At 42.6% G+C, this 24,536-nt stretch overlaps 1 protein-coding gene across 1 annotated transcript in view; it reads right to left on the bottom strand.

Annotated features, from left to right (window-relative positions):
* Window positions 1-2,236: 2,236 nt before the first annotated feature.
* LOC117367614 (vitamin D-binding protein-like) overlaps window positions 2,237-24,536 on the bottom strand; it is a 71,327-nt gene continuing 49,027 nt past the window's right edge. The window contains exons 7-9 of the mRNA XM_033960345.1: window positions 15,625-15,760; window positions 9,147-9,349; window positions 2,237-2,785 (exon numbers count right to left, since the gene is read on the bottom strand). Coding sequence (XP_033816236.1) covers window positions 2,623-2,785; window positions 9,147-9,349; window positions 15,625-15,760 — 502 coding nt within the window. The 3' untranslated portion in view covers window positions 2,237-2,622. The remainder of the gene's footprint in view (window positions 2,786-9,146; window positions 9,350-15,624; window positions 15,761-24,536) is intronic.

Below are 24,536 nucleotides of genomic sequence, written 5' to 3'. Positions count from 1 at the left end.
ACATATGCTGAATTTCATTACTTTACTGTTTTCAAAGATTCTAATTTTGCATTGGAACACACATTAGCAGGCATATTGCCAAAATACAGCCCATGTCGGGTCCTATAATAAATGTGTTCGTCTATACCAGTGGTCTCAAACTCGCGGCCCACGGACCACATGTGGCCCTCCAGGTGCTATTTTGCGGCCCGCGGTCTGGATGCAATGTCAACTGCTCCCTTGCTGCAGTTGATTGTTCCAGTCAAAGCTGTGGCCGGCGACAGCTCCTCACGCCATCCACACCAGCATTTCTCTTCCCCCTTCCCTTCCTTGTGGAGCAGCAGCGTGAATGGCAGGCTCCCTTGTTAAGTCGATCGTTCCGTTCAAACCACGGGTGGCGCCACCTCGCGCTATCCACTCCTGCATCAGAAGCCTCTCTGACGTCACAACATCAGAGGGGCTTCTGACGCAGGTGCGGATCTTGCGAGGAGCTGCCACCCGCGGCTTTGAACGGAACGATCAACTGAGCAAGGGAGCCAGCCAGACACGCTGCTGCTCCACAAGGAAGGGAATGGAAGGGGAGGGGAAAGAGAAATACTTCTGCTGCATAGGAAAGAGGGACTCTAGGGAAATGCTGCAGCTGCTACTGCTGCACAGGGAAAGGGAGAGGGAGGGAAGGGGAAAGAGAAATGCCTCTGCTGCACAGGAAAGGGGGAAGGGAAATGCTGCTGCTGCTGCTGCTGCTGCTGCTGCACAGGGAAAGGGAGCGGGAGGGAAAGGAGAAGAGAAATGCTTCTGCTGCACAGGAAAGGGGGAAGGGAAATACTGCTTCTCTTGCTGCTGCACCCAATTGGGGAAAGAGAGGGAAGGAAGACAAAGGAGAGGAGAGGAACAAGAGATGCCAAGTTCATGGGAGGGAGGGAAGGAAAGGAGATACCAGACCATGGAGGGGAAGGGAGAGATGCCAGGGCATGGGGGGAGGGAAGGAGACAGATGCCAGACCATGGGAAAGTAAGGAAGGAGGGAGGGAGAGAAAAGAATGAAAGAAATGTCAGACCATGGAAATAGGACGGAAGAAGAGAGAGATAGGAAGGGAAGACATGGAAACATAGATTTTGAAAAGAAAGCAGAAAAATTGAATATTAAGTTAATGCCAAAGATGGATGCAAGGCAGAAAGTGAAGACGCAGAGAAAAACAGTCAAAGGACAAGAAGGCCCTGGAAACATAGTTAAAAGCACAGAAAAATAAAGTCAACAGCCAACAAAGGTAGGGAAAATGATTTTATTTTCAATATAGTGATTGAAATGTGTCAGTTTTGAAAAAGAAAAGATATTAAACTTTAAATGTGAAGGCCGCAGAAAAAATAGTTAATGTCTTATTAAAGAAATGACAATTTTGCATATAGTTTATATAGCTTTCCTTTTAACTGTTAAAGGAAAGTTTTATAAACTATAAAGAGTTTTACCTCATGCAAAATTGTCATTTCTTTAATAAGACATTAACTATTTTTTCTGCGGCCCTCCAAGTACCTACAAATCCAAAATGTGGCCCCACAAAGGGTTTGAGTTTGAGACCACTGGTCTATACCAATTCTAGGAGCCCACTGTGCATCTTCCCTACTGCGCATGGCTCATTGCACTTTTGAATTTCTCTCTCTCTCTCTCTCTCTGCTGTTTCTAGAATACTAGCATAACCAAGTATCAGTTCACTTGGTATGTAAGTAAAAGCAACTCCTATCCCACTCATGCTCTTCCCCTATGTTTGCCCCATTGCAAATACCTGTTTTGTAGGTTAATCTTAGGCAGACTGTTGGCATTTGATTGTATGTATGAGCATATGCAATATATCTTTATTCTAAACATTTACACGTGTCAGTGCTAGCAATTACTATGGTGACCATGCCAGCTGAAAATTGTCCCAAATATCTATTGCCTTGTTACTGTTTTCCGGATCTCGCCACTTCTGGGTAGGTAGAACCAACATTTCAGCCATCATGCTGTGGCTTTCTTCAGGGTATCCTGTAAGGTCTACAGTTTGTCTTTATATAGGGTTACCAGATTTTCCTTTGGGAAAATCCGGACTCATGGCCACGCCCCCAGGACCACCCAGTTCTGCCTCTTTACCGCCCTGTTCCTCCTCCAGTCTCCCTCCCCAGGTGGCATCCTCCCCCCAGTCCTCCCCCCCAGATGGCACCCCCCCCCCGAGACGGCATCCCAGACAAAGTGCCGGGTTTTGAAAAGCCGTCCGGACCCCCGGACATGTCCTCAAAAGGGACAAGTGTGGGTTCAGTGACCTGATTGAGAACAAGGAGGTCCGTTGGTCATGAATTTGAATTTTGGCGGGAAAGTTTGTTGCTTACAAATTTGAATTCTGGTGGGAAATTGGTTAAGTCCTGATTCTATAAACAGCACCTAACTTCTAGGTTCTGAGGAGCGCAATTGTCAATCAACCACTAGGCTTCAGTAGGTGTTGAAACCTTAGGCACACTCCCATTAATGCTAGGGCTTTCTTTGCCTAAATGGATAAGCCTAAATCAAACTACGTCCAAAATCCAACCAGAATCCACCCCCCTAACCACGCCTACTTTCTGGTAGGTGCCAATCTAGCCGCCTAACTCCAAGCACCGTTTAAAGAATTACCTCCTAAAGAGCTGAAACCCAAAATTGGGGCAAGGAAGCTGAGAGACACATTTGATAATCACTCTTTTTACAACACCTTTCCACTGTAGCCTTAAAATCTGTGACTGCACTCAGCACCGTATCCAAGTTGTGCTTTCTGTGTCTTCTTGCATATTCATATATATACCTGAGAGAATTTCAGAAGGAAAAAAAAACTATTAGGATCTTAGAAGGTGGATGAGTAAATAGCAGAGGCAGACAGGTATACTCCTGCTATCACATATGAGTGCTCTAATGACTCATGGGCTGGAATACAGTTGTGTGATCCAAAGCAGATATATAGTATGCGAAGAATCTCAAATCAAAAATAATGTACAGGTACTATAATGAATGTAACTGATCAAAACATTAAAAAAGTGTTTCTGAGATATCATAGAATGCCAGCTCACAAAACATACCTAGCAGTGGCAGGGTTCAAGCACAATCATTGGAGATCAGTACTCCAAGAGAGAGAGAGAGAGAAAGAGAATTAAACGTTGTTAATTTAGCAAATATACCTGTTGACATGGAAATGAATACACAGACTATATTGGAAAATCCTCTGTACAGGTGGCAAAAAAAAGTCAAAGAAAAAGCACCAGCAGGGTCAACGATGTGAACAAATCACATAAAATGAACAACAAACCAAATCGTCACTAGTAAAACGAATCTACTTCATCCATAATCTCTCAACGGTCCAAAAATCTACAAAATTCTGAACATTTCTGATACCAGTATTTCAGCAAACACAATCTAGTCTTCATCAAGAGAGAAGCATTCAAGTGCAACACAGAAGGAAACATCCAGCATTTTAGGCTGCTTCATGGTGATCTCACAGAAAAATTTGGGTTTGCAATATACAGTATATAACAAAAAGCATTTTCCTCTTCATAGTGATAAGACCATCCTCATCATTGTCCAGAACAACCAAGAGAATAAGCACATATTGATCGCTCTCTAATGCATTTAAAATTCCAGCACTGATCTCATCCCTCCAATGAGATACACAATTTAAAAGAAAAGAAAAAATAAACAATCCCCCATTGGTCAGAATGAAGCTGTCATCCTTATAGCAATCAATTCAGCCTACTCAGAGATTAAAATGATTAATACATATTTCACCAAATTAGGTCTGTATACTAAAAATTGATGTGCATATTTAAACAATTCATTGCCAAATTAAAATATGTCCAAATATATCTGTCTTATTATAACAAGGTCAAATCAAAAAGAGAAGACAGTATTCATGTTTCTTATTTAATATAATAAAATGGTAAGCCGCGCATGCGCACTTCCTATGTGTGCGCCAGTTTTCCGTGAGCTGTAGCAACACATAGGAAGTGCGCATGCGCGGCTTACTGTTCTTTGAAAGACGCGGCGGTGGCTACTCTCACGATCCCCGCCTGCGTCGGACTTTCGACGCAGGTGGGGATCATGAGAGAAGCCACCGCCGCGTCTTTCAACTAAAAAAAAAAAAAGTCAAGACGGATGTCGCCGCCGCGGCTGTCGACGGCTGCAGGCTGCGGAAGCTGTAGCCCACCGCGGCCGAGCACGGAGACGGGCCGAAGTTTTTTCAACTTCAGAGACGCTGCAGCGGCTCTCTCTATATCCGGTCGGCGTCGGCGTCTTCGTTCCTCTCCCCGGCACACCCGAACCCCTGTTCAGCCTCCCATCCGACCCTCCCTTCGGCTCCCTTAGTTCCATGCCGCCGCACCTCTTCTCTTCCCGCCCCGCGGTCCCAACAAACATCTGATACGGGCAGAGCAAATCAGGGCAGTAGCAGGCCGCGAAGTGGCGTGTTTAGAGTGCTGCGGCCCCTGCTGGAGTAAGGACGTTTGTTGGGACCGCAGGAAGGGGGCGGCAAGGGACTAAGTTGGCCGGTAGTGCTGTTTTTCCATGATGGAGGAACACGCGAAAAGAAAAGAAAACAAAATAAAGAAAATGTTGGCCCCCGCCGAAGAAGCGGAAGGTGGAGGAGGGGCGTGAGGAGCCGGAGAGCTGTATGTAAGTGTGTGTGTGCGTATGTATAGCCGAGGAGGAAGTGCAGCAGGAGCAAGGAGGTGGGGAGAGTGGATTTCCCCTACTTGGATGTCAGACATCAGGAGGATTGGAGTAAAAGCTTTGGTCCTGTGATCCTCACTCTTTTTCTGGGGCTACTGCTGGACAGGGGGGGGATCAGGACATAAAGGAGAAGAGCTACTGCTGGACAGGGGGAGGAGGGAATGGGAGGGGTGCTGCTGGACAAGGGGAGATAAAAGGAGAAGGGCTACTACTACCGTATTTTCACGCAAATAACACGCACCCGTATAAAACGCGCACACGTGTATAGCGCGCAGAAATCACGATGATAAGCACAAAAACTTTGGTATAACGCGCTCACGATTATACCGCGCATGCTGCCCGACTCTCCGTTCACCCCCCTGACTTCCGTGCACTGCCCCGCCTCTCCGTGCGCTGTCCCGACTCTCCGTTCACCCCCCCTGACTTGCGTGCACTGCCCCGCCTCTCCGTGCGCTGTCCCGACTCTCCGTTCACCCCCCCCCCCGACGTCCGATTCATCCCCCCCCCCGGCAGGACCATTCGCACCCCCACCCCGAAGGACCGCCGACTCCCCGACAATATCGGGCCAGGAGGGAGCCCAAACCCTCCTGGCCACGGCGACCCCCTAACCCCACCCCGCACTACATTACGGGCAGGAGGGATCCCAGGCCCTCCTGCCCTCGACGCAAACCCCCCTCCCCCCCAACGACCGCCCCCCCCAAGAACCTCCGACCGCCCCCCCAGCCGACCCGCGACCCCCCTGGCGACCCCCACGATCCCCCCACCCCCCTTCCCCGTACCTTTGGTAGTTGGGCCAGAAGGGAGCCCAAACCCTCCTGGCCACGGCGACCCCCTAACCCCACCCCGCACTACATTACGGGCAGGAGGGATCCCAGGCCCTCCTGCCCTCGACGCAAACCCCCCTCCCCCCCAACGACCGTCCCCCCCCAAGAACCTCCGACCGCCCCCCCAGCCGACCCGCGACCCCCCTGGCCGACCCCCACGACCCCCCCACCCCCCTTCCCCGTACCTTTGGAAGTTGGCCGGACAGACGGGAGCCAAACCCGCCTGTCCGGCAGGCAGCCAACGAAGGAATGAGGCCGGATTGGCCCATCCGTCCTAAAGCTCCGCCTACTGGTGGGGCCTAAGGCGCGTGGGCCAATCAGAATAGGCCCTGGAGCCTTAGGTCCCACCTGGGGGCGCGGCCTGAGGCACATGGTCGGGTTGGGCCCATGTGCCTCAGGCCGCGCCCCCAGGTGGGACCTAAGGCTCCAGGGCCTATTCTGATTGGCCCACGCGCCTTAGGCCCCACCAGTAGGCGGAGCTTTAGGACGGATGGGCCAATCCGGCCTCATTCCTTCGTTGGCTGCCTGCCGGGCAGGCGGGTTGGGCTCCCGTCTGTCCGGCCAACTTCCAAAGGTACGGGGAAGGGGGGTGGGGGGGTCGTGGGGGTCGGCCAGGGGGGTCGCGGGTCGGCTGGGGGGGCGGTCGGAGGTTCTTGGGGGGGACGGTCGTTGGGGGGGAGGGGGGTTTGCGTCGAGGGCAGGAGGGCCTGGGATCCCTCCTGCCCGTAATGTAGTGCGGGGTGGGGTTAGGGGGTCGCCGTGGCCAGGAGGGTTTGGGCTCCCTTCTGGCCCGATATTGTCGGGAAGTCGGCGGTCCTTCGGGGTGGGGGTGCGAGTGGTCCTGCCGGGGGGGGGGAGGGATGTATCGGACGTCGGGGAGTCGGCCGGGCAAGAGGGCTTGGGCTCCCTCTTGCTCCGATCGTGGATGCGGGTGCGGGTGGGAGCGCGTGCGAGTGGTCGTTCGGGGTGGGGGTGCGAGTGGTCCTGCTGGGGGGGTGAATCGGGCGTCGGGCGGGGTGGGAACTATGTTTGAAAACTTTCGTATACCGCGCTCACGCATATAACGCGCGAGGGGTATGCGTGGTAGGTAAAAACGCGTATAACGCGCGCGTTATATGCGTGAAAATACGGTATATGGGGGGAGCAGGGAAAGGGGGAGAGGTGTTGCTGGACAGGGAGGAGGTAAAAATAAGGGAGAAGGGCTGCTAGCACCCGTTAATGTAACGGGCTAAACAACTAGTTTACAATATTTATATACCTCATGAACATTCAACATGGCAAAGAATGTACATACAAGAGGCCATTAAAAAGTTCTCCGTAGGTGTGGTTTGGGCCAGAAATGACCTTAGGCACCATTAGGCGCGATTTTCCATCAAAGGTAGGTACTGGTAATATAGGCCTTTAAAACCCTTGCCTACATTACCGGTGCCTACCTGAAATGGGAGCTGCAATTCTGTGTTACTGACATGTGATCAGCAGTGTTTTTGCAGGCGGCTGCCAATTACGGCACTATTTTTTAGAATCTGGCCCTAAGGCTAGTGTGTGTGGCTTTGGCGCTGGTTGGCACCCTACACTCATTCTGCACCAGGACTAGATTGCCACACACACTAGCTAAATCAGTTCCTTATGCCTTGTTTAACTGTATAAACAACTTGCCTTGAATTTAGCCTCTCGTCTGTTTATCCCAAAGCACTCTGTACCACCCATCTTGTCTCTATCTAATATCTGCAATTGACCCCTTGGCTATAGGAAAGTCTGTATCATAGAAAAGCATTAGCGTCATATCTATGTTATTTGAATGTTCTGATTTGTGCTTATTAGATGCTTCATAAGTATTATGTCTCCCTTTTAGTATGTATTATATCTCTCTCATTTGAATTTCAGTGCTATTAATAGGTATAGTTTTGAAACATTCTTCAAAACCAGAATATCTTTAATCTCTTAATGCGATCATGAAAACTATTTCTCAGTCATCCTCTCTCCTTATTAACGGGCCATCGGAAGCGGCGCTCAAAAACACTGACTCTTATATTGAGCTATTGCTGCAAGCTTCCTCATCGGCCAGTATTAATGATATTCTAGTTTTGAAGAATGTTTTGTATCTAAAGCTAGGCACTGGCATTTGCATCTAAGTTTTCATTAGTTCAAATACCCTTGCCTAAATTTAGTCGTGGTTCTTGGGTGTAAGCACTATTTTACAGTATAAACTGTGCCGCATGGTTTATACAGTAGAATAGCACTTTTTCAGTGCTGATATATAAAATACAGTAAAACCTTGGATTGCAAGTAGCTTGGTATGCAAGTGTTTTGCAAAACATTTTATTAAATGTTAACTTGATATACAAGCAATATTTTGCAATGCAAGTACATACAGTAAACATGTGTCACATCATCTCAACTGAGCCGAGTTCTTCTCTCTCTGACACTGCAAGAGTGTAGTGATTGTTCTAAACGAGCGAGGTCGTGCAATACAAGTACGTATAGTATTTTGTATTAAAGTTTTTGAGTTGTGGAACGAATCGTCTGAGTTTCCATTATTTCTTATGGGGAAATTCGCTTTGATATACGAGTGTTTTGGATTACAAGCATGGTTTCGGAACAAATTATGCTCATAAACCAAGGTTTTACTGTGCGTAGAATTTAGTCCGTAGTGTAGTAACTATGATGGCAGTATCTATTTAGTTTAGGCCCATGAAATTATATACATAAATTATCCAGATAAAAAATGAATGTTGTCACTATCCGAGTAACTCTTCAGCTCAGCCTTGCTCTGCTCCAATCCTGGCACCTTGTTATAATGTATGTATAGTATCAGAAAGTAGAGTATTTAGCTAGAAAGGTTTTCAAGTATCTTGACCCACAGACCTCAGAAATGCCTAGGGGTATGTTCATTTATCTTCAAAGAACATACGGACCAAAAGCGGCACCCATAGTCGTCATAGGTCACTTATAATAATAGTTAGTTTTATGTATTCAATAGCTTATATAAATATTTTAAGTATCAAAAAGTACTCATCTTTTACTTTCATCTACGCGGGTGGGGGTAGGAGTGCCTACCCCCACCCGCGTAGATGAAAGTAAAAGATGAGTACTTTTTGATACTTAAAATATTTATATAAGCTATTGAATACATAAAACTAACTATTATTATAAGTGACCTATGACGACTATGGGTGCCGCTTTTGGTCCGTATGTTCTTTGAAGATAAATGAACATACCCCTAGGCATTTCTGAGGTCTGTGGGTCAAGATACTTGAAAACCTTTCTAGCTAAATACTCTACTTTTTGAATTTTCGGAGAGGTTTCAAATATAAGAGCCTGGTAGAATTGATTTGTATAGTATCAGGCCATTCAATCACAGATAATGAAGCTATATGTTCACCTGCTGCCAGTGAACATATAACTTCATTTGAATGTAAGACTAATGGTGATTTGCTTTATGTTATCTCTTGTATGGCTTGTTCAGTTGCCTCAGTTATAATCCCACTGAGGGGAGGCCATGCTGTGATGTCCTCAGTCACTATTAAATTCCCTTAGCCCTTGGTTATTATATCATGACATTTTCCAGGATAGATCAAAAGATTATGCTTCTTACATCATGTAACTAACTACTCATGTTCTTACCAAAGAATTATATTTGCATCATATTCCATGTGAATCCTGCAGAGATGTCCGGCTCTTACTGGTATTTTGTCAGGAACCTTTTTTGATTGTTGATTTGCAATTGTATCCAGACACTCCAGTCTGTCAGATCTGCTTTTCAGACAGCAGGTGCGGTAGCTGAAAGTGTTGGTCTTTGAACAAAACTGATCCAAAAGAACTTCCAGCTGTAACAGCACAAAGTGAAAAACAAGGGTCTTGACCACAGTACAGGAACATTTTCCAGCTGTTCATGACAACAGTGCAATGGAACTAACCCAGACCCGAAATTAATGAGACAATGAGTTGAAATGGAACCTGAGGAATGGACATTTTGTACACCCACTCTAAATTTGACATCTTGCTCTCAAATAGTCTCCAGGATTCTTGGCTGCTCCTTTGATGTGGAAGAATACCAGAGCATGAATGAAGCAGCTTTGCACAGCTTCAAGAATATCTATGACAACATGTTTTATAGTTTGGATTTGGCTTCTGGATACAAGATAGGGGCTTTCTCTGAGTGCTATAATAGAATAGAGTGTCACTGAGGTAAATTAGGACTGAACGATACCTTCATTAGGATCTACTTCCCCTTCCCACTTTGGATCTAATATTTGTCTCTGTTTGTAGATGGTGCTATTGCTAATGACATCTTTTCATTGTCCCTTTCCCACCATGGTCAAACATTACTCCATTTTCTACCAAAGTACCTCATCCTCCCAGGAATCTGTAGTTCTGCACCAGTGAGGGAAATGAATCAAACTCATTCATCTCTCTTACTGCCGATTACAAATTCTCAAGCCAAAAGCCACCTCTGCCAACTCCTTTCAAGATTCCAGTCTTACTGCCAAATATCATTATATAACTTCATATTAAAAATTCAAGTCATCCCATTACTCAGCTCAGTCTTTCCATTCTTGTATCCCCACTTCAAAATTGATTTCCTAGTTTTGATTTCTTTGCCTTAGCGTCTAAGATATTGTGCCAAAATAAAGGGTATAGAATGATTCCCATACAAAGAAAGCTAAAGAGGTTAAGGTTCTTCAGCTTGGAGAAGAGATGAGTGAGGGGAGATATGAGAAAAGTCTATAAAACCATGAGTGGAAAGAGTGAGTAAACATGAATTGAGTGTTTAACAGTATTCTTTCAAGTACAAAGGGTCAAGCTACAAAATTACTAAGTAATACCTTTAAAACAAATTGTAGAAAATATTTTTTCACCCAATGCATAATAAGCTCTGGAACTTATTGCTGGAGGATGTGGTAAAGTGGTTAGTGAAGCAGGATTTAAAAAGATTTGAACAAATTCTTGAAGTAAAATTTATTTTTTTATTTATTTGGTTAGTTTTATATCCCGTCCTCCCCAACGAACTCAGAACGGGTAACAAGGTTGCTAAACATAATTTATAGATATATTATGAATTTACTTGTGTACTGTAACATTAGATATACAGAGAGTCAAGTTTAGCATATAATTTGGTCATTTTAAGTTAACATACAGTTATTTCCATCTTCAGTTAACAGAGCTGATCTAGTTCAGCGTACATTACAATACATATGGTTGGAAGGGAATGACTGGATTTATGGGAAGAGGTAAGTTTTTATTGCTTTCCTGAAGTTCAGAAGCCCACTGAGGGATCTGATGTGAGGAGGCAGTTGAGTCCAATAGCTTGGTAGGAAGCGGGAGAAGGAACAACATCTGATGCTTTGGAGTTTGAGGGCGCAACCGGGAGGTATTTGCAGATGTGTTTCCTTCTGGGAGCGGAGTGGTCTGTTTGGGATATATGGAAGAAGTTTGGTTGATATGTAGCTGGGTGCCATGTTGTGTAGGAACTTGTATGTTATTATTAGATCCTTGAAGATACGTTTGGTAATGGGTAGCCAGTGTGCTGATGATAATGTGTCTGGGACGGAGTCGCAGGCGTAGAGGTTTTTTAGGAGTCTGCCATGTTTTGTATGTGTTGTAGGTGCTGGAGATTTTTTTGCTGTCAATCTGTTGAATAGTGCGTTACAGTGGTCCATGTGGGACAGGACAAAAGCATAGAGAAGTTGGGTGAATTCAGTTTCGGAGATGCAGCTTCTTATTTTCCGGAGCTGTCGGAGATAGTAGAATGAGGAAGAGACTACTTAAGAGATGTGACAAGAGAGTAAAAGGTTTGTGTTGAGAAGTATTCCTAGAATGCGTGCTTGGTCTTTTGCAGTTAGGGTGGTGGCTTCCCAGATAAGAGAGGGATGGGTGTAGATGTCGTGCTCACTGCTGTTCCAAAGGAGTTCTGTTTTTGAGGTATTTAGTTGCATTTTATTTATAGACATCCAGGTTTTGATTTCTGTTAGACAGTTGAAAAGTTTTGCAATCTGGGAATTATATCTTCCCTAAAGGAAGGTATAGTAGGATGTCATCGGCCAAAGAGTGGATCCAAATTTGGTGTTTGTGCGCTATATCCATAAACCATTAAGGGTTGACTTCGCTGCTTATCCCTGGGATAAGTTTCAAGTTTTATTTAAAATTTGATTAAATCACTTATCAAACTTCTAAGTGATATACAAAGACTTTAAAAATGGGGTTATACATATAATTAACAAACTTGTTAAAAATAAAAGCCACAAAATAAAGACGGACAGAAGTAAGGAGAAGAGGGTAGGAACTATGTTAGTTTATAGGACAGAAGAACATGGAAGGTAAAAATAACAAGGAGGGGAAAATCCATTTATGAAAGATCGCTTAAGATTAGAAATCGGCAGAGAAATCCTGAATTAGACGATTGAGAATACCTATAAACAGATATTAAAGATCAAACACATCTTTAAATAGAAGACTTTTCAATTTGACCTTAAATCGGTCTAAAGATTTTTCCTCCCTTAAGTGAATAGGTAGGGAATTCCAGAGCAGTGGGGCTGTTACAGAGAAGATGTTCAAACACCTTGTGTTGATAATTCTCAGGGAAGGGATAGACAATAGATGTTGTTCGTTTGATCTTAGTGATCGTGAGGTGGCATAGGGTATAAGAATTCTGTCTATGAATAAAGGAGCATTAGATGCTAGTGTTTTAAATGTTAGAAGGGTTATTTTATATGTAATCCTGTGTGAGACTGGAAGCTAATGTGCGTTAATCAAAAGTGGTTTTACATGAAATCTACCTAGATACTGGGATCCTGCCAGGTGCTTGTTTACTACTAGACATGATGTACCTTTGGTCTGATCTAGTATGACAATGCTTATGTTCTCATGTTTTTACTTTAGCTGTCTTTGAATGAAAGGGAAGGATGACTAATTTAAGTTTCTGCACTTTTATTTTTTTAAATACTATACGCTGTACGGTATATTACATTACATTATATTACATTAGTGTTTTCTATCCCGCCAATGCCTTTCAGTTCTAGGTGGTTTACAAAAAGAGTTGGCCTGGGCATTCCCAGGGAGCTTACAGAGTTGATAGATAGAGTGAACGTACACAAATTGAAGACTAGCATGAGCGATGGGATCTGGGGAGGGTTTATAAGGGGGTTTTTTTTTTTTTGTTTTTTTTTTGGGGGGGGGGTTAGCTCATTTGACAAATTTAAATATGGTGGAATGCAGATTATCCAGACTAACCTCAGCAGACGGTAGTCCAGATAAAGGGAAATCCAGATGATTGGACATATCTTTTTGAACAGAGCACACATCCTGAGCTTTGCATGTTGAACATTATTTTTTTCATTATTTTTCAACATTACCAAACTACAGTACAGTGCTGTATTGTAGCACATGTACTACAGATTGAACATACAGTACCTTTTTGAACAGAGCACATGCATGTATTCTGAGTGTTACATGTTGAACATTTTTCATTTTCAACAAGAGAAAAATATCAAACTGCAGTACTAGATTTGTAAGAAAGGAAGTAATTCTTAATTGCTTCAGTTCTGATTTTCATTTTTGTGCTGCAAGATCATGTAGACTTTTCAGACAAAGGAGCTGGGTCACAGTGGGTCCTTTCTAGCCAAGTCATTGCTGCATTTAAACATTCAAAGGCTTCTGCATGTGTTGGTCCCACATCAGCAGTAACCTGCTGGTCGTCATCAGTTTCTGATTCCTCCTGTTCCTTGTCTTGTACTAATTTCACAATTTCATCATCTGGATCATTAGCGTCACTGCATATCCATTCGCTACATCTCAATCAGAGCAGCCAGGAACCTATAGATCATCCTTTGTGATTTTTTTTAAGGACAGCATCATCTACTCCTTCTCCATGTCTATCTGATTTGTTTAGAATGTTCCACCCATTTTTTAGAGTTTAATTTCCAAGCACCAACAGCCACGTATGAACAATCTTTTATATGCAATTCTTTTATGAATTGGATTCATCATCAATATCAACCAATAGAAATTTCTGTAACAATTGTTTCCTGTAGAGTTGTTTCAGGGAAACGATAACTCCTTGATTCATTGGCTGCATTACAGATGTCACATTTGGAGAAAGAAAAAACACTTTGAATCTACTTTCCTCTTCCTCTAAGCTTTCAGTCATAGGATGTGATGGTGCATTGTCCAACAATAAAATGATGTTTCCTTCTTTTCCTGTATGAAGCTGAAATCTTTTCACTTCTGATATGAAGGAGTTGTCATACTAGTCGAGGAAAATTTCACAATTCATTCAGGCTTTCTTTTGGCTTCTTTATAACAGTGATAGGCTATATAAAAATTTTTTTGAAAGCATGAGGGTTTTTAGATTTACCAATTAACTCCAATTTATTACTTCCAGTTGCATTCCACCCCCCCCCCCCCCCCAAAGTGTGACACATTCTTTGGATGACTTGAACTCAGGAGCTGACTGTTCCTTACAACTAACCAGAGATTTACTGGGAAGTGGTTTCCAATTCAGACCTGTTTCATCTGCGTTATAGACACAATCGGGATCATAGTTTTTTATAATGTCATTAAATTGGACAAGAAAGTCATTAGCTGCTAGTAAATTTGTTGAAAGCTTTTCATCATGAATTTAAATCTGCCTGATCCCGTGGCAGTGATTTAAATTTTGATGCCACCCAGTGCTAGCTTTGAATTCAGAATCTCTATGAAGTTACTGATTGAAACATTGCCTTTTCAGCTAAAATCAACCCAGAAATTGAATGACCCCATGATCTTTTTTGCATAAACCATAGATATAGAGCTTTATCTACCTGTTCATTAGTTGACCTTTTCATGGTTTTTCTGGAACAACTCCCTTCATTTTTTTCAAGAACTGAAATGTAGTTGACAATAGCATCACTTTGTCTTTTTATGTCGGATACTGTTGATGTTCCTAAACCATATTCTTCTGCTAATGTTTTTCCGGACACTCCCTTTTTTAACTTCTCCACAATGTCCATTTTGTCTTTTAATGACAAAACAACCCTTTTTCACTTTGCCGGCATTTTAATTTTCTTATTTTGAGAGAGAAGCACAGCACTGTACCTTTCCTCATGGGAGTTGGGAGGAAAAGGAAAAGACAGGGCTTTCCTCTGCTCTCACTGATGTCCCCACTCTCACTGACGTCATTTCCTGGGGGAGCCTTCAGAGGCCAACACAGGCTGCGAGGATGAATTGCTGCAGCTGCCGGGAACCTCCGAGGTACACTAGAGAGAATGCCGGGTCACTAGCAGAGGGGAGGGAGACGATGAGTATCTGTTGCTGAGTGGGCCTGTGCCAATATTTGTATTGTGCTGTATTTTTCTTTAATAATCTGTCTCTAGTATGTATTTTTGAATTTAAACCAATGCCATCACCAGTCCGGATAACTGGACATCCGGTTAATTGGAGTTCGGATAATTGGCATTCCACTGTATCTCAAAAGCAAATTACTTCACTACCTGCAAGGTGAGCCTGCATCCTTGACTGACTAGTCACATGACTAGTCACTCCCCCTTACCACTTCTCCCGCTCTAACTATTTCCCACACAAATATGAAAGTGCAGAAACTTTTTGAAGAACACTCGTAGAAAAGCTAAAGAACAGGAGGTTGATATCCAACCAGAAACGGCTGCTGCTCATTTAAATAGCTTGTTCAGGGCTAACTGGCATATAACCAGTTAGGGCCACTGAAATTGTCTGGTTAGTGCCCAGTGCAGAACTGGCTATTTTGGGGTAGAGTCAGCACTTGTCCAGTCTCATGAGCACTTAACTGGCCAAAGTAACTTCATAAATAGGACCACCTAAAAGTAAATTCTATCTTTATGTGGTTCGCTACAGCAGTTAGGTGCTGAATATCACTCTTAGCTGGCTGTTTTCACTGGCTCAGAGTCCAGACATGGTCCCTGCATTGAATTTCTGGGAATAACACTGGCAGCAGTCAGCAAAATACTGATCACCACTGATTGAATATTAAGCCCCAGCAGATTTTGGGCCCAAAAGTGATCATAAAAACAGCTGACTGGGGTGCTGTAAGTGACAAAATGTCAGTGAGGATGTAGGATATATGATCACAACTAAAACCAAGGAAACTCACCTCATCCAGGAAACAGTCCGATGACCATTCGCTCACTTCACAACACTTTGATGCACACTTTTCATACTCTATAGCAAAATCCATTGTTTTTGCAAGTGAACCTGTGGGCTTAAGTGATGTGAAGAACATGATTCCCCTAAAGATAAAAGGTGCATATATATACATATTATTCCTTCAAACATAAATAAACAATATTTGACTTCAGGTATCATCTTCAGCTCTAAAATTTTAGCAATATCGAGCATATGGATGGTGAATACTGCTGCAACAAATCAGCCGTTTTATTCCACCTTTACCTATTCAATTCAAGGTCGGATTGCAAGAGGTTGGGTCAGCTACCCAGGAAGTTACAATAAACAGCTTGATACAGATTTATGGTTGCTAGTACTGGTAGATCAGTACAACTATCAATATAGTTAGGTCGTAGTTGCAAACACATAGTGGGTTATCGTTAGCTCTTTGATTTGTCTCAGGTGTTGCATAAGACAGTTTAGAAATAGGCTTTTACAATTGCCATTGTAACTGACACAGTTCTACTGGTCATTTATTCTATGTATATTAAAGGTAAACCAAGTCATCTTCCTTATCTGAAGGCACCTCCAGCATTACTCAATGATTTGATCATAACATCCTCCCAAGAAGGCACAAATCAGCTTTTGTAAGTTACCTGGATTCTTCAAATCATCTCTAGAATCCTTTCATGTTCAAACTCAAATATTTTCTTTTCTTTGGGCTCCTTCCTAAACGTCAGTAGAAGTTTCTACTGTGGGCTGGTGAGGTAAATGCTCCGATGCTCATAAGAATTCTATAGGTGTCGGAGCATTTACCTCGCCAGCCCATGGTAGAAACATCTACCACTGCATAGTAAAATCCAGCTTATTTGCACATTTTTTTTTACTTGACTAATCATGACATCTATTTAATAAAAAATGCAATAAAAATACTGTAATACAATCAATCTAATGCACAAAAATTAATGAAAGCATAACAAAGTACAACTGTAAACAAAGGCATGAGGTGGTAACCTGCACGAAGCATCAGTCGCAATCCTGACCAATTTAAGGGACATACTGTGTGCAGCATGTCAGCCTTTGTGTACCATCATTTACTATGTTACAATTTGCCATGTAAATTCAGAAAAGATTATATTAAATAATTAATTATATTTACTATAAGTTTCAAGTTTATTATTATATGATATCCCGCAAATCAAATCATATCTAAGCGGCTTACAATACAAATTGGAGGTAAGCCTTGAAGACGTACACGAGCAGATAGATAGATTAAAAACTGACAAATCTCCGGGCCCAGATGGAATCCACCCTAGGGTATTGAAAGAACTAAAGGAGGAAATAGCGGAACTACTACAGCAGGTTTGTAATCTATCCCTGCAAACAGGCGTGATCCCAGAGGATTGGAAGAAAGCAAATGTTACACCCATCTTTAAAAAAGGATCGAGAGGTGACCCGGGGAACTACAGACCAGTAAGTTTGACTTCGATTCTGGGGAAGATGGCGGAAGCGCTGATAAAGGACAGCATCGATGAGCATATAGAAAGGAATAAACTGATGCAAACAAGCCAACATGGCTTCTGCAAGGGAAGATCTAACGAACTTATTGCACTTCTTCAAAGGAATTAACAAATGGATGGACAAAGGGGACCCCATAGACATCGTACACTTAGATTTCCAGAAAGCCTCTGACAAGGTACCTACTACGGAAACTGAAGAACCATGGGGTGGAAGGAGACATACATAGATGTATCAAATATTGGTTGGTGGGTAGGAAGTAAAGGGTAGGAGTGAAGGGCCACTACTCTGACTGAAGGAGGGTCACAAGTGGTGTTCCGCAGGGGTCAGTGCTCAGACCGCTGCTGTTCAATGTATTTATAAATGATCTAGATACAGGGACGAAGTGCGAAGTAATAAAATTTGCAGACGACACCAAACTATTTAATGGAGTTAGGACTAAAGAGGACTGTGAAGATTTACAAAGGGACCTGAACAAACTAGGAGAGTGGGCAAAGAGATGGCAGATGAAGTTTAATGTAGAGAAATGTAAAGTCTTGCATATAGGAAGCAGAAACCAAAAGTACAGCTATTTGATGGGAGGGCTGGTAATGGGTGAAAGCACCCTAGAAAAGGACTTGGGGGTAATAGTGGACAGGACAATGAAGCCGTCGGCACAGTGTGCAGCGGCCTCTAAGAAGGCGAATAGAATGCTAGGTATTATCAAGAAAGGTATTACAATCAGAACGAAAGAAGTTATCTTGCCGTTGTATCGGGTGATGGTGTGCCCACATCTGGAGTACTGCATCCAATATTAGTCGCCGTACCTTAAGAAGGATATGGCGATACTCGAGAGGGTCCAGAAAAGAGTGACACGATTGATAAAAGGTATGGAAAACCTTTCATATGCTGAAAGATTAGAGAAACTGGGGCTCTTTTCCCTGGAAAAGCGGAGACTTGGGACATGATAGAGACTTACAAGATCATGAAGGGCATAGAGAAAGTGGAGAGGGGCAGACTTCAAACTTTCAAAAACTACAAGAACGAAAGGGCATTCAGAAAAATTGAGAGGGGACAGATTCAGAACCAATGCTAGGAAGTTCTTCCTCACCCAAAGGGTGGTGGACACCTGGAATGCACTTCCAGAGGGTGTGATAGGACAGAGTACGGTATTGGGGTTGAAGAAGGGATTAGATAATTTCCTGAAGGAAAAGGGGATAGAAGAGTATAGATAGAGGATTACTATACAGGTCCTGAACTTGATGGGCCGCCGCGTGAACAGACTGCTGGGTATGATGGACCTCTGGTCTGACCCAGCAGACGCACTGCTTATGTTCTTATGATATATATTATGTTATGTTCTTATGATATATAAAAACAAATAGAAAAGAAATCTAATAAAAACAGAACATGAGACAAGAGGGAAAAAGGGGAGAACTACAATTTCTGATAGAAAATAAAAAGGGGAGAAGGATAACACAGATGGCTGTTCTGATGGGATTTCTCTGATGGGCAGTATATTAAATAAGAAACAAACTTGGGGCTAATCCTTTAAAGGCTCACTAGCAAGTACCGCATTGTACAATTTCTTTTGATGAAGGTACAGGTAGTGATGCTCCTTGAGAGGACCTTAGAGGTCTCAAAGTTGTGTAGAGGGCTAACTTATTCTTTAAGTACTCTGACCCATTTTATCTGAGGATGCTGAAAATCAAACAGAGAATTTTAAATTTGGCCCTGTAAGGCACTGGTACCCAGTGTAATTTTTGCTCAAATGATGTAATGTAGTCACGCCACTTGCAGCCTTCTATCAGTTGTATTGCGGCATTCTGAATTAGTTGGAGCTAGGGCGAACTCTTTTTGATTTGACCAGTATACAGAGCATTATCGTAGTCCAATCATGAGGTTTTCATGGCATGGATCACTGTGATCATCTTTTCAACATATGTAAAGAGATTTCCTAGCTGCCATAGGTGATGAGTCAATTTTTTTTTTTAAGTTGTTTGAATTGCAGGATCAGGCGGAGTGATGAATCTACGAAGGGGTGCTGAAAAGTTCTCAGCCCAACTATCCAGCTTTAGTCTGAGCATTATTTTGCCACTCTAGCCGATAAGAGTGTTATCTTATTTCATTAAGTTCCAGTTTGCAGAAACAAAACTCTATGGGCTCTTTTTACTAAGGTGCGCTAGCATTTTTAGCGCACGCACAAGATTAGCGCGTGCTATAGCGTGCGCTAGCCGAAAAATTACTGCCTGCTTAAAAGGAGGCGGTAGTAGCTAGCGCGCGCAGCATTTTAGCGCGCGCCATTCCGCACGTTAAGACCCTAACGCACTTTTGGAAAAGGAGCCCTATGTTTTTGACACTGTTTCAGATCGTTGATTAACCATATCCATATCATTCCCTTCTTGGTTGGGCTGAGAATTTTTCAGCACCCCCCCTCATAGAGTATCCCAAGATTCCTGACCTGTGATTTTAGAGGAATTTTTAGTTCCTAAAAGGTATTATGGAGTGAACCATTTGCCCACTTATGTTAGGTATGTTATGTACTTATGTCTTGCTTGCATTCAGGCAGAGCTTGTTGTTTTTTGTCTTATATATATGTAATTGCATATCAAATCCTCTGTTAACATCTAGGAATTTCAAGTAAATATTGAAAGGCAGTGTGGTAATAATGTCTCTGAAGAACTCCAGAAGGCATATGCCTAGGTAAGAAATTTTTTTTAAAAAAATCATCCTTAATGATAAATGAAGGGTTTATAATATTAGTACTTTTAATTTGTGGTCCTGTATTTGCATAGGGGTTATCTGTGATCTGCCTATGTGACCAAAGTCAGGTGTTCTGCTAGGAATGAATGTTTAGAAGTATACAGTGTGCTTTATGTAGTTTAATTTTGTGGCCAACCATCATGTGTTGTTAATAACATTATATTATGTGTGCATATATGAAAAATGAATGGAAAAAATAATATTACAATTAGTACTATTATGGGGATGGGGGTCTGGGGCGGAGTTTTTGTCCCTCCCCCCCCCTCCAACAAAAAAGCATTCCACTGCCTATGCTTCCACACTCCTCCAGTGGTCACTGACCCCTCCCAACCTCCAAAGATGTGAAGGAAACAGTACATAAATGCCTATATGACAGCTACAGATGTTATAGCCAGTCCTATTAGAGCAACAAGCAGTGTCTGGAGTAGCCTTGTAGGTCAGTGCAGTGGACTTCAAGAAGAGGACCCAGGCCCATTTTCCACTCTAACTAGTAAACCCTGTGGTGGAAAGTATGATCTCATTAAAACCCACCAAAACCCTACTGTATTGACATACAGGTGACACCTGCAGCCATAAGGGTATTGGAGTGGTAAACAGATGGATCCAGTAAGTTTTGGGGGTGTTTTGGAAGGCTCCCCAAACAATGTAATGGGGTTATGGTGAGATGTGTATCTGGGACCCCTTATATGAAGTTTACTGAGGTGGCCCCTAGGGTGCCCCACTCTCTTCTGGCATGGCTATGTGGCCAGTCTGCTAAAAATGCTAGCCCCTCCTATGTCCAAATGGCTTGTTTTGTGCGTTTTTCATTTGGACATTTTGTTTTCTGAAATTGTTAAAAAAAGATGAACCCACTAAGGCCCAGATTCTTGGACTGATGCAGATTTTTTTAAAACACCGTCCAAATGGCATTTTTAACTGAGATTTGAGGTGCATACCAGTGCCTAGAAAATTGGCACCAGAATCATGCTTAAATAGACACTTTAGGTTGTTAAACGCCACAGTAGGCATGGCCTATGCCAAAAGTAGTGTTAGGCAGCCTAAAGCACCTAGGTAGACTTGATTCATATGAAGATAGGCACCAAAAAACCCTGGCCTACATTTCTGGAGCCCATTTTTCACGTCGGCTCGATTCTGAAACTAGCGCCAATGAATGATTGGCATGTGATCAGTGGCCTTTTAAGGTAGCCACCCATATCGGTGCCGGTTCGAGAATCTGGACCTAAGAGCAAACACATCTAAAAAGGTCATTTTTTAAAAAAATAAGAAGTTTTGAGCTTTCGAAAATGACCATTTTCTCTAACCAATTTTTGGACGTACTTCACAAAACGTCCAAACTTGGACCAGACGTCATATTGTACATGCCCCTTCGTAGCTTATTCCAACCTGCCTATCTTAACCCACTAACCTAACCAGTATGTGAAGCATCAACCAAGCAAACTGGCTTTGGAACAAACACACACATAGGAGGATTTATTTAAATCCAAGACAATTTTTCTATCTCTTCAATATAAAAAATAAAAGAACATGAATAGAAATTGAAATTATTATACAACTACCTTTTTTTGGTGGATAAGATTTTGTGAAAAATAAATACAACTGTATTTAGACAAATAAAAGATGTTGAACTTTGAGCAATGAAACTCTGTTTTTGGCAGTATGTGCATTGAAAACAAACTGTATCCAACATGATTTGTGCAATATTTGATGAGTGCAAAAGCAACCACAGTTGTTCTGTATCAAACAAAAGTACTATCTTAACTTGTTTTTTAATTACTAAATTTGTACCTGAACTACCGTCCAACTGCCATAAAAACAGGCATGATTAAAAGTGAATCACAAGTTACTCCATTTTTAAGTTCATTTCAATGCATTTGAAAACAGTTTCAGGTAAATTTCAAAGGTGTATTATGGTTGAGGATGTTTATTTTCCAGGTTATGACTAGGTTAAAACTGAATCTTAAATCCATTGGGCATGAGGAAGAACATAGCGGTGTATACTACAAGAGGGAATCTGTTTCAGGCCATCACATCTCATCCTGATTGGATGGGAGCCTCCAGGATAGGTTTGGGAACCACTGCCATAGAACTTCCTTAAACTTAATAAATAGAAGACCAAAATGCTTTGGTTTGGAGACTATAACTCGCTACCACACACAGATTTGGTATTTTCCACCTATGGGATCCTCAAAATAGAAAAGACCTTGAAAATACTAGGCATTATCCTCAAATCCTAACTAACTTTTGAAGATCAAACCAATTCCCTGGTCAAAAAGTTCTTTTTCAGGCTAAGACAACTAAAAATGATATGATCCATTCTGAGCCAGGCTAATTTTAAAACCGTTGCAAAGGCCATCTTGCTACCATACCTGGATTATTGTAATCCCTTGTACTATAGAATCACTGAGAAGGAACACAAGAGATTGCAACTACTCCAGAATACTGCAGCCAGATTAATTTGTGGAGTAGGAAAATTCAAAAGGGCTAGCCACTGTTGGGAAAACTGTACTAGCTACCAGTGAAAAATAGGATTCTTTTCAAGATTGCCTGCATGGTCTATAAAGCGATTTATGGTGACAACTCTGGTGGACTTGTATCAGACATTAATATTTCTTGTTCATTCCATAGCACAAGAAAGATGCAACACCTTAAGCTATACCTCCCCTCACCTCAACATGTTAAATGAAAAAATTATTCAAATCCACCTTCGAATCCCTGGGCCCTAGAGACTGGAATAGTCTACCCCTAAACTTACATCAAGTTCCCTCCTATTACAACTTCAGAAGAATGTTAAACTTATCTTTTCTCCTCATAATGACTGATTTCTACCCAACCCGCTATCTAGAAGCTGCTTGCTAATGTAATAACTGATCCCAATCTTATTGTAAGCTGCAATTATTCCTCTGTAGAAAACTTTGGGATATAAGAAACTATATGGTACGGTATGGTATGGTGGAGAACATAGGATTTCTCTGTCCCTTCTTTCCCATAGAACAGTGTCCAAATCTGTTCTGGGGACTCCCCATCCAGTCAGGTATTCATAATATCCACAATGAATATTCTTGAGAAAGATTTGCATGCACTGTCTCTACTGCATGCAAATCTCTCTTGTGAATATTCATTATGGATATCCTAAAAAACCTGACTGGATGGGAGCTTCGAGGATAGGTTTGGGAATCACTGCCATAGAACATTAATTCTGATGCTATCAAATGTTGAGATTTTCCCAGATATATTCATTTTTCAGGATCCTTGCTTAAAATATGGGCAGAATGTTGAAAGTGGTATGGGACTGGACAGCTGTGTTTTCTGAAAGGCTACTGAAAGGACCCCATCCCAGAACCCATCCAGACTACCACCATTAGGAAAGGGAGAGGGGACAGGATTTGATATTTCGCCTTTTTGTGGTTACAATCTGGTTTATATATTGTATATAGTTGAAGAGGCCATTCCTGGTCAGGCCAACATCATCAGTAGATGTATCATTAGTAACCCATAGATCTCACCCACTCCTTGACCTTTGGCATCAGAGCCTTATGTAGGAGTAATACTGCACATCACACATTAGTGGGAAGAAGAGGGAGATGGAAGGGAAGGGTGGAAGAAGGTTTTGTTGGAAAAATAGGGACAAGGAGAAGAAAAAATATAGTGGAATTAGAAAAGGTACAGAGAAGGGCAACCAAAATTATAATAGGGATAGAAGAACTTCCCTGTAAGGGAAGGCTAATGCTAGGTTTTACTAAACGGTGGTAGAGGTTTCTGCCGTGGGCCAGCAAGTTAAATACTCCAACTCTCAAAGAATTGCTATGAGCATCGGAGCATTTAGCTCACCCACCCGCAGTAGAAAACTTTACCAGCATTTAGTAAATGAGTTAGGGCTCTTCAGCTTGGAGAAGAGATGGTTGAAGGGCAGTATGATAGCGGTCTATAAAATCATAAGTGAAACAGGAAGATATGATTTGCTTAATTACTCTTTCCAAAAGTACAAGGATTATAGGGTACACAATGAAGTTACTAAGTAGTATTTTTAGAACAAATAAGAGAAAATATATTTTCTTAATCAACATGTAATAGGGAATTCATTGTCAGAGAATGTGGTAAAAGTTGTTAGTGTATGAGGATTAAAAAAAAATTTTGGACAAGTTCCTTAAAGAGTCAAGACCAGTGGCGTAGCAAGGATGGGAGGCACCCTGGGTGGTGGCACCACATGCCCTCCTCTCTGCCACCCCCCCTGCTCCTTCTGTGCCAACCTCCCAGCACCATCTTCTCCTCCCCCTCCCTCCTACCATGCTCACACATCCCTTCTAAATCAGTGGTTCCCAACCCTGTCCTGGAGGACCACCAGGCCAATCGGGTTTTCAGGATAGCCCTAATGAATATGCAATGGAGCGGATTTGCATGCCTGCCACTTCCATTATATGCAAATCTCTCTCACACATATTCATTAGGATTAGTCTGAAAGCTCTATTGGCCTGGTGATCCTCCAGGACAGGGTTGAGAACCACTGTTCTAAATCATATCCAATTTGAGCAGCTTCTCTGCCTGCTGCTCGCGCCGGCTTTCCCTCTACCATTACTTCCTGGCCTCGTGACCTGGAAGTGATTTCAAAGGGAGCAAGGCCTATGCGAGCAACAGGCTGGAGTA

Source organism: Geotrypetes seraphini, chromosome 1 (genome assembly GCF_902459505.1).
Source record: "Geotrypetes seraphini chromosome 1, aGeoSer1.1, whole genome shotgun sequence".
In the NCBI taxonomy this organism is placed as follows: domain Eukaryota; kingdom Metazoa; phylum Chordata; class Amphibia; order Gymnophiona; family Dermophiidae; genus Geotrypetes; species Geotrypetes seraphini.
Note: the sequence above shows the minus strand (reverse complement) of the source record. Positions and strands in the feature narration are given on the sequence as shown.